At 43.4% G+C, this 23309-nt stretch overlaps 2 protein-coding genes across 3 annotated transcripts in view; both read left to right on the top strand.

The window, feature by feature from the left end:
• The window catches only part of LOC127651790 (lipopolysaccharide-induced tumor necrosis factor-alpha factor homolog), a 40162-nt gene that overhangs the window by 140 nt on the left and 16713 nt on the right, over positions 1–23309 (top strand). The window lies entirely within an intron of this gene.
• On the top strand, positions 933–7659 carry LOC127651794 (LITAF domain-containing protein-like). Its single transcript, XM_052137804.1, has 4 exons — positions 933–997; positions 6509–6610; positions 6923–7070; positions 7174–7659. Exons 1-4 carry the CDS (start codon positions 955–957, stop codon positions 7277–7279), a joined length of 399 nt encoding a protein of 132 aa, XP_051993764.1. The 5' UTR covers positions 933–954; the 3' UTR covers positions 7280–7659.

Below are 23309 nucleotides of genomic sequence, written 5' to 3'. Positions count from 1 at the left end.
GAAGTCATTATAGTTCATGATAATAGATATATAAACACTTGATGTTTTGACTTTACTCATTTCAGTGTAATTGTACAGTATGTTCTTGTGTAGTTGCTGTAAATTACAAATACATTTTCCATAATTAGGTGAAAACTGTATATATGTTTGTTTATTGTCCCCATTGTTGAGGGTTTTTATGCCCAGTGTTGATATTTGTGCATGCTGGGTTGAAACCCCAAACCAAAAGTTCACCAGAAAACAAACACAGAGTTAAACCACATTACGTTAATATACAAAATAGACTAAAATGTAATTAGTTGACCTTACTTGTATATTTTAGGTCAGTGAGTTTGCATGTTTTTTTAAGTGAACACTTCAGTGAACTACATCATTTAAAGGGACAGTTTACCCAAAAATGAAGTTCTCTCATCATTTACTCACAATCATGACATCCGAGGTGTGTATAACTTACTTTCATCTGCAGAACACAAATTAAGATTTTTAGAAGAATATCTCAGCTCTGTAGGTCCTTAAAATGCAAGTTTTCATTTTTGAGTGAACTGTCCCTTTAAATACAGTTAACTAGTAAAATTAACTAATCTGTTATTAAAGCATCATTATTTTATTTCATTGTTTAAATTGAGTTATAGCACATCTTAAACAGTATGAGGGAAATTATGATTGGGCTCTGGGTCAGCCAGTACTTCTTAGTGCACAGAAATATGCCCTTTTTATATATGCCCCAAACAATTGAGTAGCGAACAATTCATTCAGCTTTCCCTTCCCAGTACAGCAGTTTGCCTCTAACTCAACCACACAAAGAGAAACAAAGGAGAATATGGTTAATTGATTACTTAATCAGAACACAACTATAATAATTTCAGATCGTTCTCTAGTTTTTTATCATGAGCTTTCATCTTTTTTACAGTTCAAATGATTGCTTTCTCCGCACCACCCATACAAGGGACGGTCATGGCTGCACCCACCGTAACCCAAACAGTCCAGTCTGTATCTGGTGAGCGCTCATGCCTTAGTTTCACATTGTGTTACGAGACTTTGGTTTTGGAGTTAACATGAAGGTTCCTGCATAACACCTTAATGTGAAAGGCTTCATGTGGTGTACAGGAAGATTTACCTTACTTGAAGATTTAAATCTGATTTAAGATTGTGCAACTTTTCTATTTCCTGTATGTTTGTTGTTAATTATCTTACAATTAACAATAAAAACAGTATTAATAATAAATAATGATAATAACAATAAATACTGAGTGAATACTAATCACGAATTCCATTGAAATGATCCATCTGCTCAAAAAATAAAAATAAATAAATAAATAAAAAATCACACAGTAATGTCATTCTGGGGTTTGATAGCAAATCTTTGGTTGCCCTTAATTAATTAAATCCATTGTGAGAAACATTGCAGTTCATTATGACTGCCACTAGGGGGAGAAATACAAAATTCGAATGTTAATGTCAGAGACAGTGAAAAGGTGTCTTAAAGGAAAACATACGGTTACAATTCACTGTTTTCTGCCTTGTGTTTTGCCTCTATCATTTGTTCCTCCCGGACTACACTTCCCATAATCCTCTGCTCTGATCACTTCCAGCTGTTCCTATTGTTCTCACCTGTGTTCCATTCCCTCATTAGTCAGTTTGCATATAATGCCCTTATTTCTGTTCAGTCCATGTCAGTCGTTATGTGTTTGACCTCCCGTGTATTTTCTGAGCCAATCGTAGATGTTTCCTGTATTCCTCCAATTGTGGATGTATCTTTTGTTACCCCATTAATCTGTACTTTGTTTATTTTATAAAATACTTTAAGATGCAGTTAGATCTTGCTTCTTTGACGGCCTTCCTTGTAACAGAACAACTGAACTGCGCCTTTCAATCAGCTGCCTGAGCAAACTGACCCGTCCCTGAATATTCCCATCTGTTTTGTGTCTTTGCCAAATACACAGACATTACGACTCAACCCTGAAGTCCATGAACACAATCGGACTCATCACACACCAGTGCAGGGAGTTGCCGGTGACAGGAGACTATATATGGGAGGATTACGTGAGTTTAACTCTAGAAACTCTTAATTCAGAGGATCCTCCTCTCCCTACCCTGAACCCGGTTTCCAAGCCTCCCACCCAGCCAAGCCTGAGTCTGCTCCATGCCATGTCATAGCCATGCCTGAGTCTGCTCCATGCCATGTCATAGCCACGCCTGAGTCTGCTCCATGCCAGGCCAATGAGCCAATGCCCATGCCTACAACGGCCAATGAGCCAAAGCCCATGCCTGCCATGGCCAAGGAGCGACAGAGGTCGTTTCCAAGTCTCTGCCAGTGTTTACGACAACAGAGGTCGTTTCAAAGTATTAGTCAGTGTTCATGACCACAGAGGTTGTTCCCGAGACTATGTCCATGCCTACAACCACAGAGATAGCTCCCGAGACTCTGCTCATGTTCACGACCACTGAGGTAATTTCCCTGTCACCCTGGACTCTTTGCCTTGAACTTGCCACGGCTCTTCTACAGCTTCGCCCCTTGAGCCTCCCATGGCTCCGCCTGCCATGGCTCCACCCCTCGAGCTTGCAACAGCTTCGCTTTCCATGGCTCCAGTCTCTAGTCTGTGGTCACCACCCAGTTCTCCTGACCCTTTTTCAGCTCTGTGGCCATCAACCAGACCTCCTGATCCAGTCCCTACCCTGAGGTGGTTCCCTGGGTCTCCTGGCCAACCAACTGATCTGCTCTGGTCTCATGGCCATCAGCCTAATCTGCTCTTGTCTTCTGAGTCTCCTGGCCATCTGCTTCATCTGTTCTGGACTTCTGGGTCTCTCGGCGAACTGCCTGTTCTGCTCTAGTCTTCTGGGTCTCTTGATTGTCTGCATGATCTGCTCTGGTATCTCTGGTCTCATGGCCATCCGTCTGATCTACTCTGGTCGTCTCGATCTCCTGGCCAGCTGTCTGATCTCCTCAGGTCTTCTGTATCTCATGTCAATCTGTCTGATCTGCTCTGGTCTCCTGACTGTCCGCCTGGTCTTCTCTGATCTCCCTGCTCTCCTGAACATCCGCCTGATCTGCTCTGGTTTCCTTGGTTCCCTGGTTATCTGCCTGATCTGCCATGGTTTCCTTGGTCCCCTGGTCGTCTGCCTTATCTGCCCTGGTCCACTGGTCGTCCGCCTTATCTGCCCTGGTTTCCTTGGTCCCCTGGTCGTCCACCTGATGTGGACTGGTTTTCTTGGTCCCATGGTCATCTGACTGGTCTACCATGGTTTCCTTGGTCAAATGGTCATCTGCCTGATCTGATCTGTTCTCCTGGGGCCTCTGGCCAACAGCTTGATCTACTCTGGAATCTCTGTTCTTCAGCTCCATCTTGGCCCTACCTCCTCTTCCTGCACTCCTTGGGCATCAGGTTCCACCTGTTAATTTCAAAGAGAGGGAAAGGCCAACACTGAGCATCAGTGGGAGTGAGAGAGGAGAGAGAGAGGGAAATAAACACTTACTCGCCGGTTCTCTGATACGTCGTAGTCTGGTGCTCGGCCACTCCTCCACCCTCTAGTGGACGACAGCCGGGCCTCCCAGGATGGATCGGAGGTAGTTCTACAGCCCCTGGTAGACGGTTTAGTCCTACAACCCCTGGCATTTTTGGTAGATGGTAGGGGTCTCCCCTGCCCCTGGCAGCGGTAACCACTCCAGACAGTTGGTTGGGAGCCCCTCCTCCCCTCGTGGTCAGTGGCCATACCTCTGCTTCCAGGCGGCCGTGGCTCCTTCATCCTCCGGTGGTTGGCCATGGCTGCTCCTTTGGGGTGGATGGTAGCGGTGTGAACTCCACTACGGTGCATCCCTCCTCCTTCCTGGATTTCGGCACCAGTGTAAAGGGATTAATGAAAAGGAGAAGGCGAGAACCAGCTTGATAATATAAATGATATTTAATTAACTACTTAATCAAAAGACGCAAACACACAGGTGTCGGACAGCTGCTCGTAAATGCTCTCTCTCAAACCGCCATCTGCAGTTGGCCTTTATCCCTCTCGGAGGCTTGATTTGCCTGATAAGGGGCCGGGTGTGTAAAATCACGACCCGGCCCCACACTCTGCCCTGTCACATCACCTGTGTTCCATTCCCTCATTAGTCAGTTTGCATATAATGCCCTTATTTCTGTTCAGTCCTTGTCAGTTGTATGTGTTTGACCTCAAGTGTATTTCCTACTCCCATCATGGATGTTTCTTTTGTTCCTGTGTTTACTCTGTTAATCTGTACTTTATTTATTTTATTAAATACTTTAAGATGCATCTAGATCCTGCTCCTGTGACCTCCTTCATTGTGACACATACTTCATATTTTAAAGAAATTATTAAAAAATATACTAAAATTAATTTCTATTCATCATACATCATATACATTGGCTTTTTAAATATATTTTGAATAACTTACCAGAGTTAGACATTGTAAGACTTTCTTTAGCCCAAGTTTAAAACAAAATTAAAGCTTTAAACCAGTGCAACAACACATATAATACTCTGCCATCACATTCTATGAATATAAAAGAAAAAAATGGAAAGTGGGTGTTATTCTCAAACATAATAAAAAAAAAAAAACTTTTTGTTTCAGCTCCAGTGAGTACATTTTACAACATACAACCCACACAAGGGCCAGTCATGGCTTCATCCACTGTGACTCAAACTGTTCAGTCAACATCTATGCCTGGTGTAGGTGAGCGTTCATGCCTTAGTTTCACTATGTAAAGCGTTTGATTGTTGTATTATAAAAGCGCTATATAAATGTTACATTCATTCATTCGTGGATTTTAGCTAGTAATTTTTACTCCACTGTAGAGCCCAAAGTATACTTGGGCGCTTGACACCTGTACGCATACGGGCCAATTTTTCTAACCGCGTGTACTTGCACATTTGCTAACAAAATCTAGAGTCACCACTCGCCACTCATTAATTTTCACGCAGTCAAATGGAGGATAGTTCGAAAAGCTAGAGAGTTCGACTGTAAACATAAGCTAGCATACGGGCCAAAAAATGACGTATACTGTAATTGGGCTTACATCATAAACACATTCATGTTTGGCACCACTCTGTGGACATTTCACCCAAAATCTGGAGCTCATTCCCTGGAGGAGGGCGTGCTTTAAGTCCAGTCTGCCGGCAGGTCATCCCCATCTACCTGGATGAGGGAGGGGACAAGGGGAGGGAAACAGAAACAATTAAAATGGGGGGGGTACTTCCTGTAACAGTGTAGTACCCCCCCAAAAACACTGTAAAATTGAAAAGAGGGAAAAGGCCAACGCAGAGCGACAGTGAGAGAGAGAGAGAGAGAGAGAGAGAGGAGAGAGAGATGAAAAAAAAAAAAACTCTTACTCGCCAGTTCTCCGATACGCCGCAGCTTGTTCCTCGGCCACTCCTCCACCCTCTATCGGACGACAGCCGCGCCTCTCTGGGCGGATCAGAGGCAGTCCTCCAGCCCCTGGCGGACGGAACACCCCGCCGTGTTCTCGGGGAACAGAAGGGGTCTCCCCCGCCCCTGGCAGCGGTTCTCTCGCTCCAGGCGGTCGACAGTGAGCCCCTCCCTGCTCGCGGTTGGCGGTCTTAAACCCTGGTGCGTTTCAGCGGCCGGTAGGCGACTCCTGCGCCCCTGGCAGCGGCCCGGACCGCTCCAGGCGGTCGGCTAGGAGCCCCTTCTCCCCTCGCGGTCGGCGGCCATAGTCCTCTTTCAGGCGGCTGGGCTCCTCGTCCCCTGCAGATGGCCGTGGCTGCTCCGTTGGGGTGGACGGTAGTGGCGAGAACTCTACTACGGCATATCCCTCCTCCTTCCCGGGATTCGGCACCAGTGTAAAGGGATTCAATGGAAAGGAGGAGGCGAGAACTGGCTTGACAATATAAATAATGGTTTAATGATAAACTTAAAAGACAACATAAACACACACATGACGGACATGTCCGTAAATGATCTCTCTCTCCCACACGATCCTCTGCAGTCAGCCTTTATCCCTCACGGAGGCATAATTAGCCTAATACGGGACCGGGTGTGTAGGATCACGACCCGGCCCCACCCTCCGCCCTTCCACAGGTACATTCCCTGAAAAGTGGCTTACAGAATTTGTAAGTTCAGATGCCTTATTTTGAATAATGACTGTAACAGAATATGTTGTTCATGAGCGATATTTCATGTCTTCATGCAAGAGCTAGCGTTGTTTTGAGCACTATAAGAAATACTGTATATTAATAGTATTTAAAAACTAAATTGCCCTTTTTTTATGAAATATTAAAACAAGATATTACTATAAATAAATATATTAAAATGCCAAAAAATTTAATTGTATTGAACATAGAAGAGAAGTCATTATATGAATTGCCTTTTTAAATATAATTTTGAAACTTAATAGAGCTGGACGAGAAAGGATCACGTTACCGACCCATTTCTATACGCAATAATGATATACATGTCACTACAAATGATGGAAGTTGTTTTCAGTTTCACTCAAATGGATCTGTACATTCATCATGCACTTTAAACTTTTTGTTTCAGCTCCAGTGAGTACAGTTTACAACATACAACCCATACAAGGGCCAGTCATGGCTTCATCCACTGTGACTCAAACTGTTCAGTCAACATCTATGCCTGGTGTAGGTGAGTGATCATGCCTTAGTTTCACTTTATATTATTCTGTAAGTCTAACTAGAATGTGCTTATGCTGCTATATTCTGTTTGTACAACCAGTGGAAGACAGGGGGAGTTTTCTGGAATAAGTTTGAAAACAGTAACTATTTTTGCACTTCCATTCGGTGATGCTACTGGCGCAGAAATTACACACTTCACCTCTTTGAGTGTGGAAAGATCTGTTGAGACTTTACTCTCAATGCCCCTCTCTTAAAATGTCAAGGCTGTAATAATGAACAGCAACTGTGATCGTAAATATGATCGATCTTTGTGTGTTTATAGTCCCACAGATTGTAGTGGTGCCCCCCCGTCTGACTGATGTCCCAGGGCAGATGAAATGCCCACACTGCCAGCACCAGGTTGTCACGGAGACGACATTCATCAATGGTGTGCTTGTCTGGGTCATCTGTGGATGTCTTGGCATTCTCGGGTAATTAACCATATTCACTATAGTCTTGCATAGTCCGAATTTACCATCAACCAACCTGGTCTCATAGAATCACTTCGATAGAGAAAGTCTTTTGTCTTTGCAGGATCTGGCCATTCTGTTTGATTCCGTTCTGTGTGGATGCCTGCAAGGATGTAGAACATCGCTGTGCTTTCTGCAAGACCCTCGTCTACGTGCACAAACGCATGTAAATGGTTCCGGAGCAAAGCAAATCTAAACAAATGACCAAAAAATAAATAAAAACTTCAGCAGACTTAAGAGAACTCAAACCAAGAGTGTCCCAAATCCTTAAAAATTGTTTCAGCCTTAATGGTATAGAACTGTTTTAGATATATTTTCATTTGTTTCTATTTTTTTATCACTCACAGACAGACAGACAGACAGACAGACAGCTTGTTTATTTGATTACAATTTTGTTCTTAATTTAAATATTTGGGTTCAATCACTCAATATAAGCAAACACTTGTTCACCTCAGACATAATAAAAATAAAAATTTCAGAGCATGTTTTTTCTGTTAATGTCCGAGCACTGAGATGAGTTGGCATTTTAGATCAAATAAATACAGTACCACAGGCGACTCCGATGACTGACATTCCTGACTTTCACTTTACCCTCCATCACCCCCATATGGATTCAGAGTTCCATTGAAAAAGCTTTGGGAAAATTGCTTTTTGGTTCTCCCCAGATTTTCCTTGTGCCCCCACCACTCTTATTTAAATTTAATAAAAAAAAATATATATCAATATTTAGAGGGTGGTGCAGCGGTTAGCACTGTCGCCTCACAGCAAGAAGGTTGTGGGTTCAAACCCTGGTTGCCCTGGCCTTTCTGTGTGGAGTTTGCATGTTCTCCCCGTGTCTGTGTGGGTTCTCTCCGGGTACTCCCCAGATTTTCCTTGTGCCCCCACCGGCTTCCTCCCACCATCCAAAAAGACATGCAGGCTAGGTTAATTGGTGTCTCCAAAAAAAAATTGCCCTAGGTGTGGATGTGGATGTGGAGGTGAGCGTGAGTGTATGTCTGTCTATGTGTGGCCCTGCGATGGACTGGCGACCTGTCCAGGGTGTCCCCCGCCTTTCGCCCAATGTTAGCTGGGATAGGCTCCAGCCCCCCGTGACCCTGTACACAGGATAAGCGGTTGACGATGGATGGATGGATGGATATCAATATTTATATTGATAATAATATTTAAATAATAATATTTACATAATTCTTATTCTGGCCATGAACCAACTACAGTGGTAGCCAAAAATATTGGCACCCTTGGTAAATATGAGCAAAGAAGGCAGAAAGATCCTTTGGATCTTTCATTCAAAAAATTCACATAAATCAAACCTTTAATGGAAGTAAAACAATTGAAAGAGGGGAAATATCTCATTATTAAATAGGCATGAAGCAGTCCCCTGCACCTAGGGAAATGGCTAACTGCTCAGATCTCCCCTGTAAAGGAACTAAATCATTCGGCTGGGGGCCAAATATATTGTCCAAGCTGGGGGTGGTGTCCCTCCAAAGAGGAGGACACATCGGAGACCACACCCGGCCCCGAGGGGGGGGGGGGGGGTTTAGGTGGAATACACACACAGTCCTACCGGTTAGGAGCGGAAGCACATCGTGTGGGGCGGTGTCGTGGTAGACGGGGGTGGAGTTACTACAAACACAGCGACCCAGGGCAGTGGGTCCTCTGTCCAAAGAAGACGCGGTTCACCGGCAGAGAAACCATTTTGTGGGATATTCATCACACGGGGTTGTCGAAGGGGACAACCAGCACATGTGGAGCACTTACCTCAGTACGGGGGCCTAGTGACGCCCATACCGGGGCGGCAGCAAGCCTCTCCGAAGACTCGACGGCCGCTAGGCTAGAGAGGAAGAACGTCCAGGGTTCACACTTCCTACGAACGCAACTGGGGAAAGAGCACACATCTTCACCTCAAGGGAGGGGAATGGTGCTAAGCACAAGCGATACACCCTGCCAGCTGATCCGAACTTAATTGTTTGTGTCACCTGATAACACACGGGACGAGACTGGCTCAACCCTGAGGTTCTAGAACCTCGCAAAGGTGTTAGGTGTTGCCCAACCCGTGGCTCTACATATGTCTGCTAGAGAGGCGCCGTGGGACAACGGCCAAGAAGCTGCAACGCCCCTGGTAGAACGCGGCCCTACAACTTTTCCTGCAGAAAGGAAAGCACTGATCCAACTGCGCATCTCTGGGGGTCTTCACCATGGGAAGAACACCACTGAGCGAACATACGCCACTTCAGGCCGTAAAGGCGCCTCGTTGAGAGTAATCGTGTCTACCACCACGGGTGGTAGGCCACCTAAGTCTACCACGTCCCGTCCAAGGGCCAGATATGGAGATTCCAGAGGTCTGGTCGCGGGTGCCGAATGGTGCCCCGTCCCTGAGAAAGAAGGTCCTTCCGGGGAGGAGGGCTGTCGCGAAAAGCGTGATGTCAGAGAACCAAATCCGGGAGGGTCAATAAGGGGCCACTAAGAGGACCTGCTCCCCATCCTCCCTGACTTTGCACAAAGTCTGTGCAAGTAGGCTCACTGGGGGAAACGCATACTTGCGAAGCCCCGGGGGCCAGCTGTATGCCAAGGCATCTGTGCCGAGGGGGCCTCAGTCAGAGAGAACCATAGTGGGCAATGGGAGGATTCCGGGGAAACGAACAGGTCTACCTGCGCTTGGCCGAATCGACTCCAGATAAGCTGAACCACCTGGGGGTGGAGCCTCCACTCTCCCCTGGATGTAACGTGCCACGACAGAAGGCTGTTATCTTGGCAAAGGGAGGTCACACAAAGTATTGAATAAAAGAGTGCCAATAAATATGGCCAATGCGTTTTTGGAGACATTTTATTTAATAATGAGATATTTCCCCTCTTTCAGTTGCTTTACTTCAATTAAATGTTAGATTTGTGATTTCTTTTTAATGAAAGATCAAAAGGAAAAACAATGGTGATTTTTTTTTTCACAAGCCATCTTTGCTCATATTTACCAAGGGTGCCAATATTTTTGGCCATCACTGTACTTGGCCTGGAGAGTCTCAGGTGTGTCCCACTGGGGGAGGGAAACTGGGACAAAATGAATGAATGAACACTAAAGATGAAATAAATGCAAAAAGTGAATATAATGGAGAGTCTCAGGTGTGTCCCACTAGGGGAGGGAAACTGGGACAAAATGAATGAATGAAACACTAAAGTGATATGAGAATGCATTCAACACACACACAATATAATGGAGAGTGTCTATTATGTTTCTTCAGAGTCTGACTGTTTTGTTTGATTCTGGTTTATGTACATCTCTGCAGGGATGCAAAACATCTACAGTATGATCCAACAGAACCAAAAGTAAAACTAAACACCATCAGGATAATGCTTGTAAAGTTAAAATAATGCAATAAACTACATCAAATATAACACAGATCACCCCAATGTACATAACTGATATTAAAAATGAAGAAACATAACTATTCCCATAAAATATAATGAAATGTAAAGGGCCACACAGAGAATTTAGGGAACAATAGTTTACCATAAAAAGTACATGTACTCTCTTGTTAAACATAATATAAATCTTAACCGTTAATTATATGGGAAATCATACTTTTTACATCTAAAAATGTTTATTTTTACAAAATTTTAATAAACCTACATTTATTGTCTTTTTAACCCTTGTGGTCAATAAAACAGGCAGGCTAGCGCCTTGCATGGCAGCTCTGCCGCTATTGGTGTATGAGTGTGTGTGTGAATGGGTGACTGGGACACAGTGTAAAGCGCTTTGGTAACCGCTAAGGTTAAAAAAAAAGCGCTATATAAGGGCAGACCATTTACCATTTACCAAAACAAATTTACTCGGAGGTCCTTTGAGGACATAAATGTCAGCATCAAAAAACTGTCTTAATTTTATTAATATTATTTTCCACTTTCAATGAGTTCATATTTTTAAACAACATCAGTCCTGATCATAACTACTAAATATTCATTCATTTACAGTATATTAACCCTTTAAATGCCAGTTTGTTTATATAATGCCACTGTTGTTTTTACACACACACACACTCATACACACACACACATTTATCAATACACACAAACACAACACAAATTTATGGCGTTGGTATTAACACATTAAAAATTGTTTGTGTCTTTTACTGTTAAATACAGACATTGTTTACAGTGAGTGTTGAATTCGAGGCTCAGAGGATCAGAGCTATTTCTGTAAGTACATGTAAATACAGCGTTCATTGATTCACTGTTAACTGTGTAGGTAATGTCACATAGAAGGAAGAGTGAGCAGAAATGTACCGCACAGAACCCCTCTACCACGGGGGAGTCAACAACATATCCATCTGTTTTTCCATAAAACAATTTTATGTTGTTATGATCACAAGTTATCAGGATTTGAGTTATACAGTAACATGTTCTCTAGAGGAAAACACCTAAATGTGTGTCACTTTGATAAGTGTCTGCCAGCTTACTGGAATCGTCTGGGAAAGTGAATACTGGAAAGTGAATACTGGATAGTGAATTCACTCCAGCAGCCCCCCGCATTGCTCCTTCTTCCCACAGGATTGAGGATGGTACGAGTGGTGCTAGAAGCGATCTGGGGATGGCAGCGGGTATCCCCCCTCGGACCTCCCGTCCGTGCTCGAGACAACAGCGGCTCGCCTCACAGCCAGCCTGCCTATCCTCTGGAGCTCGAAGCAGATGAGCTCGCCGCTGCATCGGAGAGCGCAGTGTCTGACGCGGATGACTCCCTTGGGCTGCCGCCTTCGCGCCAGCACGCCCAAGCTGAGGCTGCTGCTCAGATGTCCGACATGCGTTCCCAGGCCGCCGCCAGCGTGGGCTTGGATTGGAACCCTCCGTCCTCCCGACAGCCATTGTGGCTGGATGACTGGTTCCTTTTATTGAGAATTTGGACCGCTCACGGCCGCATCGCCGCCCCCGGTCCGATTTATCCCAGGGTGCATGATGAGCTATCCAAATTCTCAATAAAAGAGCTATTTTCTTTGTCTCTGGGTCATCTGGCCCACAAATGAACCTTCTTTCTCAGGGGCAGGGCACGCTCTGGCATCCGTATCCAGACCTTTGGAAACTCCACATCTGGTCCCTGGATGGGACGTGGAAAATCTAGCTTGTCTACCACCTACCATCGTAGACACAATCAACCAAGCCAGAGCCCCTTCCACCAGGCATCTCTACGCCCTGAAGTGGCGCTTGATTGGAAGATTGGTGTTCTTCCCGGGCCGAAGACCCACAGAGGTGCGCAGTTAGGTAAGTGCTCTTATTCCTGCAAGAGAGGCTGGAGGGGAGGCTGTCTCCTTCCACCCTAAAGGTGTATGTTGCTGCTATCGCGGCCCACCACGACGCAGTAGATGGCAAGTCCCTTGGTAAGCACGACTTAATCATCAGGTTCCTAAGAGGTGCCCGGAGGTTAAATCCCTCCCGGCCAAGCCTGTTCCCCTCCTGGAACCTCTCGGTAGTCCTTGCGGGCCTCCAGAGACCTCCCTTTGAGCCGCTAGAATCAGTTGGACTTAGGGCCCTCTCTCTTAAGACTGCCCTGCTGATCGCGCTCGCTTCCATCAAGAGGGTCGGGGACCTGCAAGCGTTCTCTGTCAGCGACACTTGCCTGGAGTTCGGTCCGGTACTCATGTGATCCTAAGACCGCAACCGGGCTACATGCCCAAGGTTCCTACCATGCCCTTTAGAGTCCAGGTAGTGAACCTGCAACCGCTGCCCCGGGAAGAGGCAGACCCAGCCCCTTCGTTGCTGTGTCCGGTACATGCTTTGCGTACCTATCTGGACCGCACGCAGAGCTTTAGATGTTCTGAGCAGCTCTTTGTATGCTTTGGGGGACAGCAGAAAGGAAACTCTGTCTCCAAACAGAGGCTTTCCCACTGGGTAGTAGACGCCATTTCATTGGCCCATCACACCCAGGCCGTGCCCCCCCCCCTTGCGGGTCCGAGCTCACTCAACAAGGAGTGTTGCGTCCTCGTCTTTTTTCCCAGGAGATTCCACTCCTCGAATCCCTGGTCGAATCCCTGGTCGACAGTTCAGCAGAGGAACTTGCCGAACCAATCCACTGCGGGTACTCAATCTACCCTGTACTGGAATAGGTGCTCCAAAGGGTGAGGACTCCAACTCGAACTTCCCCTGTGTGTAATATCCCTGATACGGTCCCCTTACGAAGCGGACCCGCATTTTCCTTAGGCATTTCAACTCCCCCTCGCAGAGGCTGGATCTACCACCGCGCCACTCCCACGTGTCGCCTAAAAACACATGTGATGTATTCACCACTTTACCTCCCCTCCGGTTAGGTGTGGTCTCCGCAGGGTCTTTTCCCCCTGAAAGAATAGGAAACTGGATAAGACCCCCTTCCCTCGATGCATGTAAGGGCCCCGGCCGTCTATTGCTCTATGCGAGAAACATAGAAAGAAAAGAGGCCCAGACAGGCTTGGCCCGTTCCCTGGTTGGTAAGCGTCGCCTTGTTCCCCTGTCGAGGGTAATCAGAAGGACTCCGACGACTTTTTTGGGGCATTGGGGAGGGGTACGTTCAGTCTGATACAGCCGGTCGTCTTGGCACGTAAAACACCTGCCCGCTCCTGTGTCAGAACACGTACACGGCTCAGCACATGGCGTGATTTAAATTGGACCCCTAGTGTCGCTTCTCCGACACAACGTCGGCAGACGGGGAACATCTAGGTTACGGATGTAACCTCCTTTCCCTAATGGAGGGAATAAGAAGTTGTGTCTTCCCGGCCACGTCGCTGAGCCGAGCCGCTGTAGTGGCCGGACCATTTCCGGCTCCTCAGAAAAATCCTGAATGAACTCTAGTATTTCCTCACCTTTATACCCATATGTCCGGGGGCGGGGTATGCAAATACTAGCTGCCAACTTCTCATTGGCCTTTTTTCATAGATCAGAGGTATATTCGGTGCTCAAGAGAGACCCCTAGTGTCGCTTCTCCGACACAACGTCTCGTTCCCTCCATCAGGGAACGGAGGTTACATCCGTAACCTAGACAATTTCTCTGCATCTACTAATATATTTAGGAATACAATAATACTCCATTTTGAGTGGCATAAAATATTAAATCTCTAGTTGGCGTTTCTGTCCTGTAATCATAATGAATATAAACAATCTCATTAGAAAGATTAATAATTAATAAATTAAATATAACACAATATTAATTTGAATTCTTAGAACTTAAGCAATGACAAAGTTTAATTTAAAATATTATTTATATTTGAAAAAATATATTTTTAACTTTTTTAAATCAAAGTCTGTGTGGCATAACCACCATGCAGGAAGCAATTTTAACCATCAAACAGGAATTTACCTTTTATGGCATGGTAGGTCTAGTTTGGAATGTCAAATGTTAAATGTTATAACCTCGAGAAAGCTTCTCACACACATCTAAGGTGTAAGGAATGAGTTTTTACTTTTTACTTGAAAGCTACAGGGCACTTGACATTTTAGTCATCAATTTAAAACTTTGTGATGTGACGTCATGGAAAATAAATCCTCAACAGGACTAATGACCCACAACACAATCCATTGACTGAACTGGCCTAACTGGTAAAAAATGATGACTTCACTGTTATTGACATGTCAGGAGCTGAAACATCATGCATGTATTATGGAAAGAGTATTTTAATGTAAAAAGACAACTTCTGTCAACATGAAAGTCATCTGCTGTTGTATATAATTTTACAGTGTTTCATTGAAGCAGAAATTAGCTATTAAAGAAGCATTGACTGAAAGTGGGAAATCAAGTCCAGAAGCTTGTATAAAAATACAGCAGGTACAAGCTGTTTACTCTCAATAAAATACTGGAGTTTTTGCTTACTGGACATTGCATATAGTATATTCCACAGCACTAAATGTTCTTAACAGTAGTCTTCTGTATTGTTGTCACATGACCTCATGTTTAATTCCACAAGTGGCGTCCACCTTGACAGCACACGTACATCAGACATCAGTTTGATGTGTGAGTTTACATCTGGAAGATGTATTTGTTTAGGTTGTTTGCTCATCTGCAATTAGTCTATAAGCCGTTTCCTCTCGGATGTCAATAAGACATTCAGCAGATGTCTTTGAGACGTTTATGATTTAGAGTGTTTGTAAATCTGATCTGTGTATTCAGATGTGTGTAGTTTGGGATGCGCCAAAAGACTTTTGTACCATTTCTTTGTTCAGGTCCGGCACTGAATTTTGATTGGATGAGACGAATCAAAGCCATTAGGTGTGTTCGACTTCATGCAGCGAAGCCAAACACATTTTTTTTTAATTGATGCTTTCATTGACAAACAGTATGGAAAACATATAATTCACAAGGGCAGACAATACCAGGGGAGCATAGGGCTGACAAAAAAACAAAAGAATACCATACTTGTCTAGAAGTTCGGAGTATGACATTACTTCACCACTTCAATTGAGGAGCTGTTTAACCAGATAAACTCCATGGACAAACCAGTTTTCCAAGAACAATGGTTTTTGTTTATATAATATGTCTCAGTTGTTCCAGATGTAGTACTTGTGAGGGGAAAAGTTATGTTTCTAAATTAAGGACCAGGAAAGAAGCAATTGTTTGTGAAAGTTTGATAGTTTTAAGGGGATTTTTTCCACATTGTAGCTGCAAAGTAAGAGGAACTTAAGACCTCCAAGCTTTGAAAACAGGTAGTTGGGAATAAAATTCCAGATTGAGTTTTTAAATTTTTTTAAACTGTTTTATCCAATTTATCTTAAAGGTATTGTTGAGGGTAGAGAAATCAAGAAAGTTTAGACCACCATTTACATAGGAGTTCATTAATACTAATTTTCTAACATAATGGATTCTATTTCTCCATACAAAGTTGTATAGTAAGTTATCAATGACCGTAGAGGTCCGTTTGTTGACATCTAGAGATAAGGCTGCATAAGTAAGTCAGCTTTGGTTAGCAAAATTCTTCCTTTAAGAGATAAGTCTCGTTGAAGCCAAAAATAAAAAAAAATTCTGTACCTTTCCTACGACTGGGTTGAAATTCAAAGAGCATCTGGTGTCGGTAGGTGATGGACTCTTTCACTGGAATGGATAGACGGGAATGTTACAGTTTTCATCATCACTAAGATCAGCATAATCAATGAGGTCCAGCACAAGCCTGATGTTATTGGATATATGTCTATGCCTCATAAACCCGGTTTGGTTTTCATCAATAATTTGGTCCAAAACCGCTTTTAATCTTTTGGCAAAAACTAGAGCTAGGATTTTGTAATTATTATTAAGAAGGCAAATTGTCCGCCAGTTGTCAACACATAGCGGGTCTTTCCTATGTTTTGGAATAAGTGTTTTAAGTCCTTGAGATCAGTTATATATTTTTTCCGACTAGAATCGGTGCCATTGCCGCGACGTATGACATCAAATTATTGCGAGAGCGATGTCACTACTCGGAGTAGTGTTTTTATTTTTTTACCGAAGAAAATATACAAAATTACAAACAAACATGGCTGCATAAAATCAGTTTCTTCAGAATAGGATACAGAGAAATATAGCCAGAGGGAGCAGCTCTTAATACAAACATAGGAAATATACACTCACCTAAAGGATTATTAGGAACACCTGTTCAATTTCTCATTAATGCAATTATCTAATCAACCAATCACATGGCAGTTGCTTCAATGCATTTAGGGGTGTGGTCCTGGTCAAGACAATCTCCTGAACTCCAAACTGAATGTCAGAATGGGAAAGAAAGGGGATTTAAGCAATTTTGAGCGTGGCATGGTTGTTGGTGCCAGACGGGCCGGTCTGAGTAGTTCACAATCTGCTCAGTTACTGGGATTTTCACGCACAACCATTTCTAGGGTTTACAAAGAATGGTGTGAAAAGGGAAAAACATCCAGTATGCGGCAGTCCTGTGGGCGAAAATGCCTTGTTGATGCTAGAGGTCAGAGGAGAACGGGCCGACTGATTCAAGGTGATAGAAGAGCAACTTTGCCTGAAATAACCACTCGTTACAACCGAGGTATGCAGCAAAGCATTTGTGAAGCCACAACACGCACAACCTTGAGGCGGATGGGCTACAACAGCAGAAGACACCACCGGGTACCACTCATCTCCACTACAAATAGGAAAAAGAGGCTACAATTTGCAAGAGCTCACCAAAATTGGACCGTTGAAGACTGGAAAAATGTTGCCTGGTCTGATGAGTCTCGATTTCTGTTGAGACATTCAGATGGTAGAGTCAGAATTTGGCGTAAACAGAATGAGAACATGGATCCATCATGCCTTGTTACCACTGTGCAGGCTGCTGGTGGTGGTGTAATGGTGTGGGGATGTTTTCTTGGCACACTTTAGGCCCCTTAGTGCCAATTGGGCATCGTTTAAATGCCACGGCCTACCTGAGCATTGTTTCTGACCATGTCCATCCCTTTATGGCCACCATGTACCCATCCTCTGATGGCTACTTCCAGCAGGATAATGCACCATGTCACAAAGCTCGAATCATTTCAAATTGGTTTCTTGAACATGACAATGAGTTCACTGTACTAAAATGGCCCCCACAGTCACCAGATCTCAACCCAATAGAGCATCTTTGGGATGTGGTGGAATGGGAGCTTCGTGCCCTGGATGTGCATCCCACAAATCTCCATCAACTGCAAGATGCTATTCTATCAATATGGGCCAACATTTCTAAAGAATGCTTTCAGCACCTTGTTGAATCAATGCCACGTAGAATTAAGGCAGTTCTGAAGGCAAAAGGGGGTCAAACACAGTATTAGTATGGTGTTCCTAATAATCCTTTAGGTGAGTGTATATGTAGTCTTAGTAACAAAAATAAGGATGATTTATAAAAGGAAAGAGAAACATTCAAATAAATAAATTCAAATAAATAAATTCAAATAAATAAACGGTAGGAAATTATAACATAAGGGGAGAATTCAGTCTTTGCACCACCACTCACCACTTTGTGAGTGGTGGTGGCGTAGTGGGCTAAACCACATAACTGTTAATCAGAAGGTTGCTGGTTCGATCCCCACAGCCACCACCATTGTGTTCTTGAGCAAGGCACTTAACTCCAGGTTGCTCCGGGGGGATTGTCCCTGTAATAACTGCACTGTAAGTCGCTTTGGATAAAAGCGTCTGCCAAATGCATAAATGTAAATGTAAATATAATGCTCAGCTATTTACCTCAGTTGGGAAGTGTTTTAGGGTATCATATATTTTTTTGTGCTTTAGGACCTTTCAGAGTTTTTAAGGATTTTATATACAATTTAAATTAATTTAAAAAAAACTACAAATTTGGGAGATGATTTCACAATTCTACATTTGTGAATAAAAAATGTAGCTAGATATACAATTGTACTACAGAGCTCATCACCCTTGCTTTGCAATATCAATCCAAATTTTATGTCGTCTCTGGAGATAGAGGTTGGGAATGAAGACATCTGACCCTTAACACTTAGTTTAATTATTTTAAACCATGATTTTACCTATACATAATTAATATTTACATTATATTCATGATGTTAGCCCGAGGGGAACTGGCCCCCACAGTGAGTCTGGTTTAGGGTTAGGGTGGGGTTAGTCAGAGGGAACTGGCCCCCACAGTGAGTCTGGTTTAGGGTTAGGGTGGGGTTAGTCAGAGGGGAACTGGCCCCCACAGTGAGTCTGGTTTAGGGTTAGGGTGGGGTTAGTCAGAGGGAACTGGCCCCCACAGTGAGTCTGGTTTAGGGTTAGGGTGGGGTTAGTCAGAGGGGAACTGGCCCCCACAGTGAGTCTGGTTTAGGGTTAGGGTGGGGTTAGTCAGAGGGAACTGGCCCCACAGTGAGTCTGGTTTAGGGTTAGGGTGGGGTTAGACAGAGGGAACTGGCCCCCACAGTGAGTCTGGTTTAGGGTTAGGGTGGGGTTAGTCAGAGGGAACTGGCCCCCACAGTGAGTCTGGTTTAGGGTTAGGGTGGGGTTAGACAGAGGGAACTGGCCCCCACAATGAGTCTGGTTTAGGGTTAGGGTGGGGTTAGTCAGAGGGAACTGGCCCCCACAGTGAGTCTGGTTTAGGGTTAGGGTGGGGTTAGACAGAGGGAATTGGCCCCCACAGTGAGTCTGGTTTAGGGTTAGGGTGGGGTTAGACAGAGGGAACTGGCCCCCACAATGAGTCTGGTTTAGGGTTAGGGTGGGGTTAGTCAGAGGGAACTGGCCCCCACAGTGAGTCTGGTTTAGGGTTAGGGTGGGGTTAGACAGAGGGAACTGGCCCCCACAATGAGTCTGGTTTAGGGTTAGGGTGGGGTTAGTCAGAGGGAACTGGCCCCCACAGTGAGTCTGGTTTAGGGTTAGGGTGGGGTTAGTCAGAGGGAACTGGCCCCCACAGCGAGTCTGGTTTAGGGTTAGGGTGGGGTTAGTCAGAGGGGAACTGGCCCCCACAGCGAGTCTGGTTTAGGGTTAGGGTGGGGTTAGTCAGAGGGGAACTGGCCCCCACAGCGAGTCTGGTTTAGGGTTAGGGTGGGGTTAGTCAGAGGGAACTGGCCCCCACAGCGAGTCTGGTTTAGGGTTAGGGTGGGGTTAGTCAGAGGGAACTGGCCCCCACAGCGAGTCTGGTTTAGGGTTAGGGTGGGGTTAGTCAGAGGGGAACTGGCCCCCACAGCGAGTCTGGTTTAGGGTTAGGGTGGGGTTAGTCAGAGGGGAACTGGCCCCCACAGTGAGTCTGGTTTAGGGTTAGGGTGGGGTTAGACAGAGGGGAACTGGCCCCCACAGTGAGTCTGGTTTAGGGTTAGGGTGGGGTTAGTCAGAGGGGAACTGGCCCCCACAGTGAGTCTGGTTTAGGGTTAGGGTGGGGTTAGTCAGAGGGGAACTGGCCCCACAGTGAGTCTGGTTTAAGGTTAGGGTGGGGTTAGTCAGAGGGGAACTGGCCCCCACAGTGAGTCTGGTTTCTCCCAAGGTTATTTTTCTCCATTAATCAACATCATATGGAGTTTTGTGTTCCTTGCCACAGTCGCCTACAGCTTGCTCACTGGGGTTATTAATAAAATTATCATTTAATTATTTTTAAACACTATTAAAAAACGTATTTTATCTAAATTACACAATGAAGATTAATCGACTTTATAGACATTACAGTTTTATCGTCTGTTAATGCTGATATTCTGTAAAGCTGCTTTGAAACGATGTGTGTTGTGAAAGGCGCTATACAAATAAAATTGACTTGACTTGACTGTTGCTTAACCCATTTATGTATATCACACCAAAATGTCTGTATCACATTACATGAGAAAAATACAAGCCAAATTATGTTTTTTGCAAAAGTTTGTGAATATGGTGTTTGGATATTTATCAAAAAATTCATCATGAACTAGGTTTAGATCGCCTCCAGTTATGATGGTATCAGTTGAGTGTGTTCATTTGAGATTGTCTAAATCTAAGCCAATTTGTTCAAGTAAGTTTCGGGTTTCTCTGCTGATGTTATACCCATAAATGTTGATTAAGATGAATTTCAGACCATCAATGTTTGTGGTAAGAATCAGCCAGTGACCAAACTCATCTGCCATATGGGACACAATATGACCTTTGAAGTTATTTAGGAGGATGGCGACTCCTGCTGACCTTGGAGTGCCATGGCTAAAAAAGCCACAAAAAATATGATTGTGCACACAAATGAACAACTCGCGAGCAGAAATAACAAAACCGCGAGTAATGACAAGTCCCACACACGCGCGCGAGTTATTTTCTGCACACGCGCAGCTGAAATCTTTACGCACACAAGTCGGTTTTGACACTCAGGGGCGGGGCCCAATCCTTTCTGTTAACAAATGCTATTGGCTGTTGATCAAATCCTGTATTGATTGGCTGCATCTCGTCGAGTCTCTCGTGATTGGCTGTGGTTGGACGAGCACAGACAGAAAGCGGGACGATTTGGAATCGGATCATTCTTGTACCTGTAAGATGTGTTGTGCGTGTATATGTAGGCCCTATGTATGTATGTGTATATGTGTATATGTAGCCTATGTGTAATAGTGTTGTCACGGTACCAACATTTCAGTAGTTGGTACCAATACCAGTGAAATTTCACGGTCCTCGATACCATTTTCGGTACCAAAGTAAAAACATGTTACTAAACAACACTTTTATTAACAAAGTCTACAAAACATTAGCAGCAGAACTAAGAACAAAAATATGCCATTGAGCAACACTTTAATTTAAATATTATTTTTTAATTATAACAAAACTGAACAATGTATGCTTAAAGTATTCATGAACACTTATATAAGATTTGCTTCAACTTTTGCAACTTTTAATTTAAGTTTTTACCAAGTACTAAAAAAGCCTAAATAAACAAGCACACAATATAATTAATAAAAAACTACTTCCAAACTAATGTGCAAAGTGCTCTCCTATAAATAAAGCTACATATTGCCAATGTTCTTCATGATAAGAAATGCACAGTGACTTATATTATGATTAAATAAGTCGCGAGCAATCGCGTTCTAATTTAGCTGCATTTAGCGCGTGCGCGAGGGATGATCTCCCCGAGGCAGAATCTCTATGGCAAGCCGTTTTAACTTTTATTCTTGATATCAACAATTCAATTTTCACTAGGTAAAATGATAATTATTGATATCAGGAATTCGATATCTACTAGTAACAATGGCAATTTTTGATATCAGAAATTACATTTTCACTAGTAACAATGCTAATTCTTGATACCAACAATTACATTTTTACTAGTTAAAATGCTCATTCTAGATATCAGGAATTGTATTTCAACTAGTAAAAACTATCATTCTTGATATCTGTAATTGTATTTTCACTAGTGAAATGTCACCATAGGCTGCCATTCAAAATCAATTGTTGATATCAAGAATTGATTTCTTACTTGTTGAAATGTCTATTCTTGATATCAACAATTGAATTTCTACTAGTAACAATGTTCATTTTTGATCTCAATAATTCCATTTTCAATAGTGACAATGTTAATTTCTGCTATCATGAATGTGATTGTTACTAGTAAGAAAGCCATTTTAGATATCTGAAATTACGTTGACATCATAAATACATTTTCAGATATCATAAATTATAATTTTTACTAGTAGCAATTCAATTGTTGATATCAAGAATAGACATTTTAACTAGTGAATATTGAATTGTTGATATCAAGAATGAATTTCCTGGAAATGAATAAAAGTTAAAACGGCTTGCCATAGAGTCTCTCAGCCGGGTGCAGTTTCAATCTGTTCCCCTTAGATCGGGACATTCGCGCAACTCATAGAAGAGGCGCTGACCACACAGATAAATGCCAGTTTCTGAGTTTATAGTTATTAACATGACCTGCTTCTGTATTATTTGAACTTTAATAACGCAATTTTACTGCATTTAAGATGTTACGCCGGGATGTTTCCTTTAAAGAGCTCCGCCTCCGCTTATTCCACAACGGTACATGCTTCTGAATGTACTTTTTTTTAATCATTCCCGACTACTTTGGGATCTACATAAAATAAACTGTGAAAGTTCGATATCGTTACAGTTTAAAGTGATTTCATTTTACGTTAAATGAGATCAATCAACGAACGATTTTTCTCATCAATTTTGTATTTGACGATGTCGATAATGTCGACTAAACGTTTCAGCCCTAATGCAAATGATAATATGCTTTTAAACTCACCTGCTTTAGTTGCTTGAATAAATCCGGGTGTCTGTCTTTATTAAGTTTGATGTGTTTCCTCCTTTCATCAGAAAATTGTGAAAGCAGCGTTTACAAACAGGTTTTTGCAAATTACCTGCTTTTTCCACTTTTCATTTCGACATGATCCAGTTGAGGCTCCGCAGCAGCAGCAGCTTGTCGTCATCTTTTGCTTGTTGTGAGCGTTCGAAAGTTCCCGCTTCTGCATGGGTACCGGCAGGGGCGAAAATATCATCAAAATGTTGGGGGGGACAATAAACATAACAATTCTCAAGAGCAATTTTTGAAGGGGACACCAAGGGGTTTTTTGTTGTTGCCCTGTTTGCATTATTTTATTTATCTTAAACAATTATTTTAACAATATATCATTATATTATTTACAATACACATATTTTTATTATATTTTAGGGGGACAACCCTCAGATGGGGGTCCTGACCCCCGACCCCACCGCGATTTCCGCCTATGGGTACCGGGTAGACCCGGTACTCCTTACCCAGTACCTTCAGAAATTCTGGTATCAGTAAATCATTTTTTGTTTGAGTACCGACTTGGTACCAGGGTACAGTATTTTTAACAACACTA

This window comes from Xyrauchen texanus, chromosome 11 (assembly GCF_025860055.1).
Source record: "Xyrauchen texanus isolate HMW12.3.18 chromosome 11, RBS_HiC_50CHRs, whole genome shotgun sequence".
NCBI lineage: Eukaryota > Metazoa > Chordata > Actinopteri > Cypriniformes > Catostomidae > Xyrauchen > Xyrauchen texanus.
The sequence above is the reverse complement of the archived record's forward strand: the minus strand, read 5'-3'. Positions and strand labels throughout refer to the sequence as shown.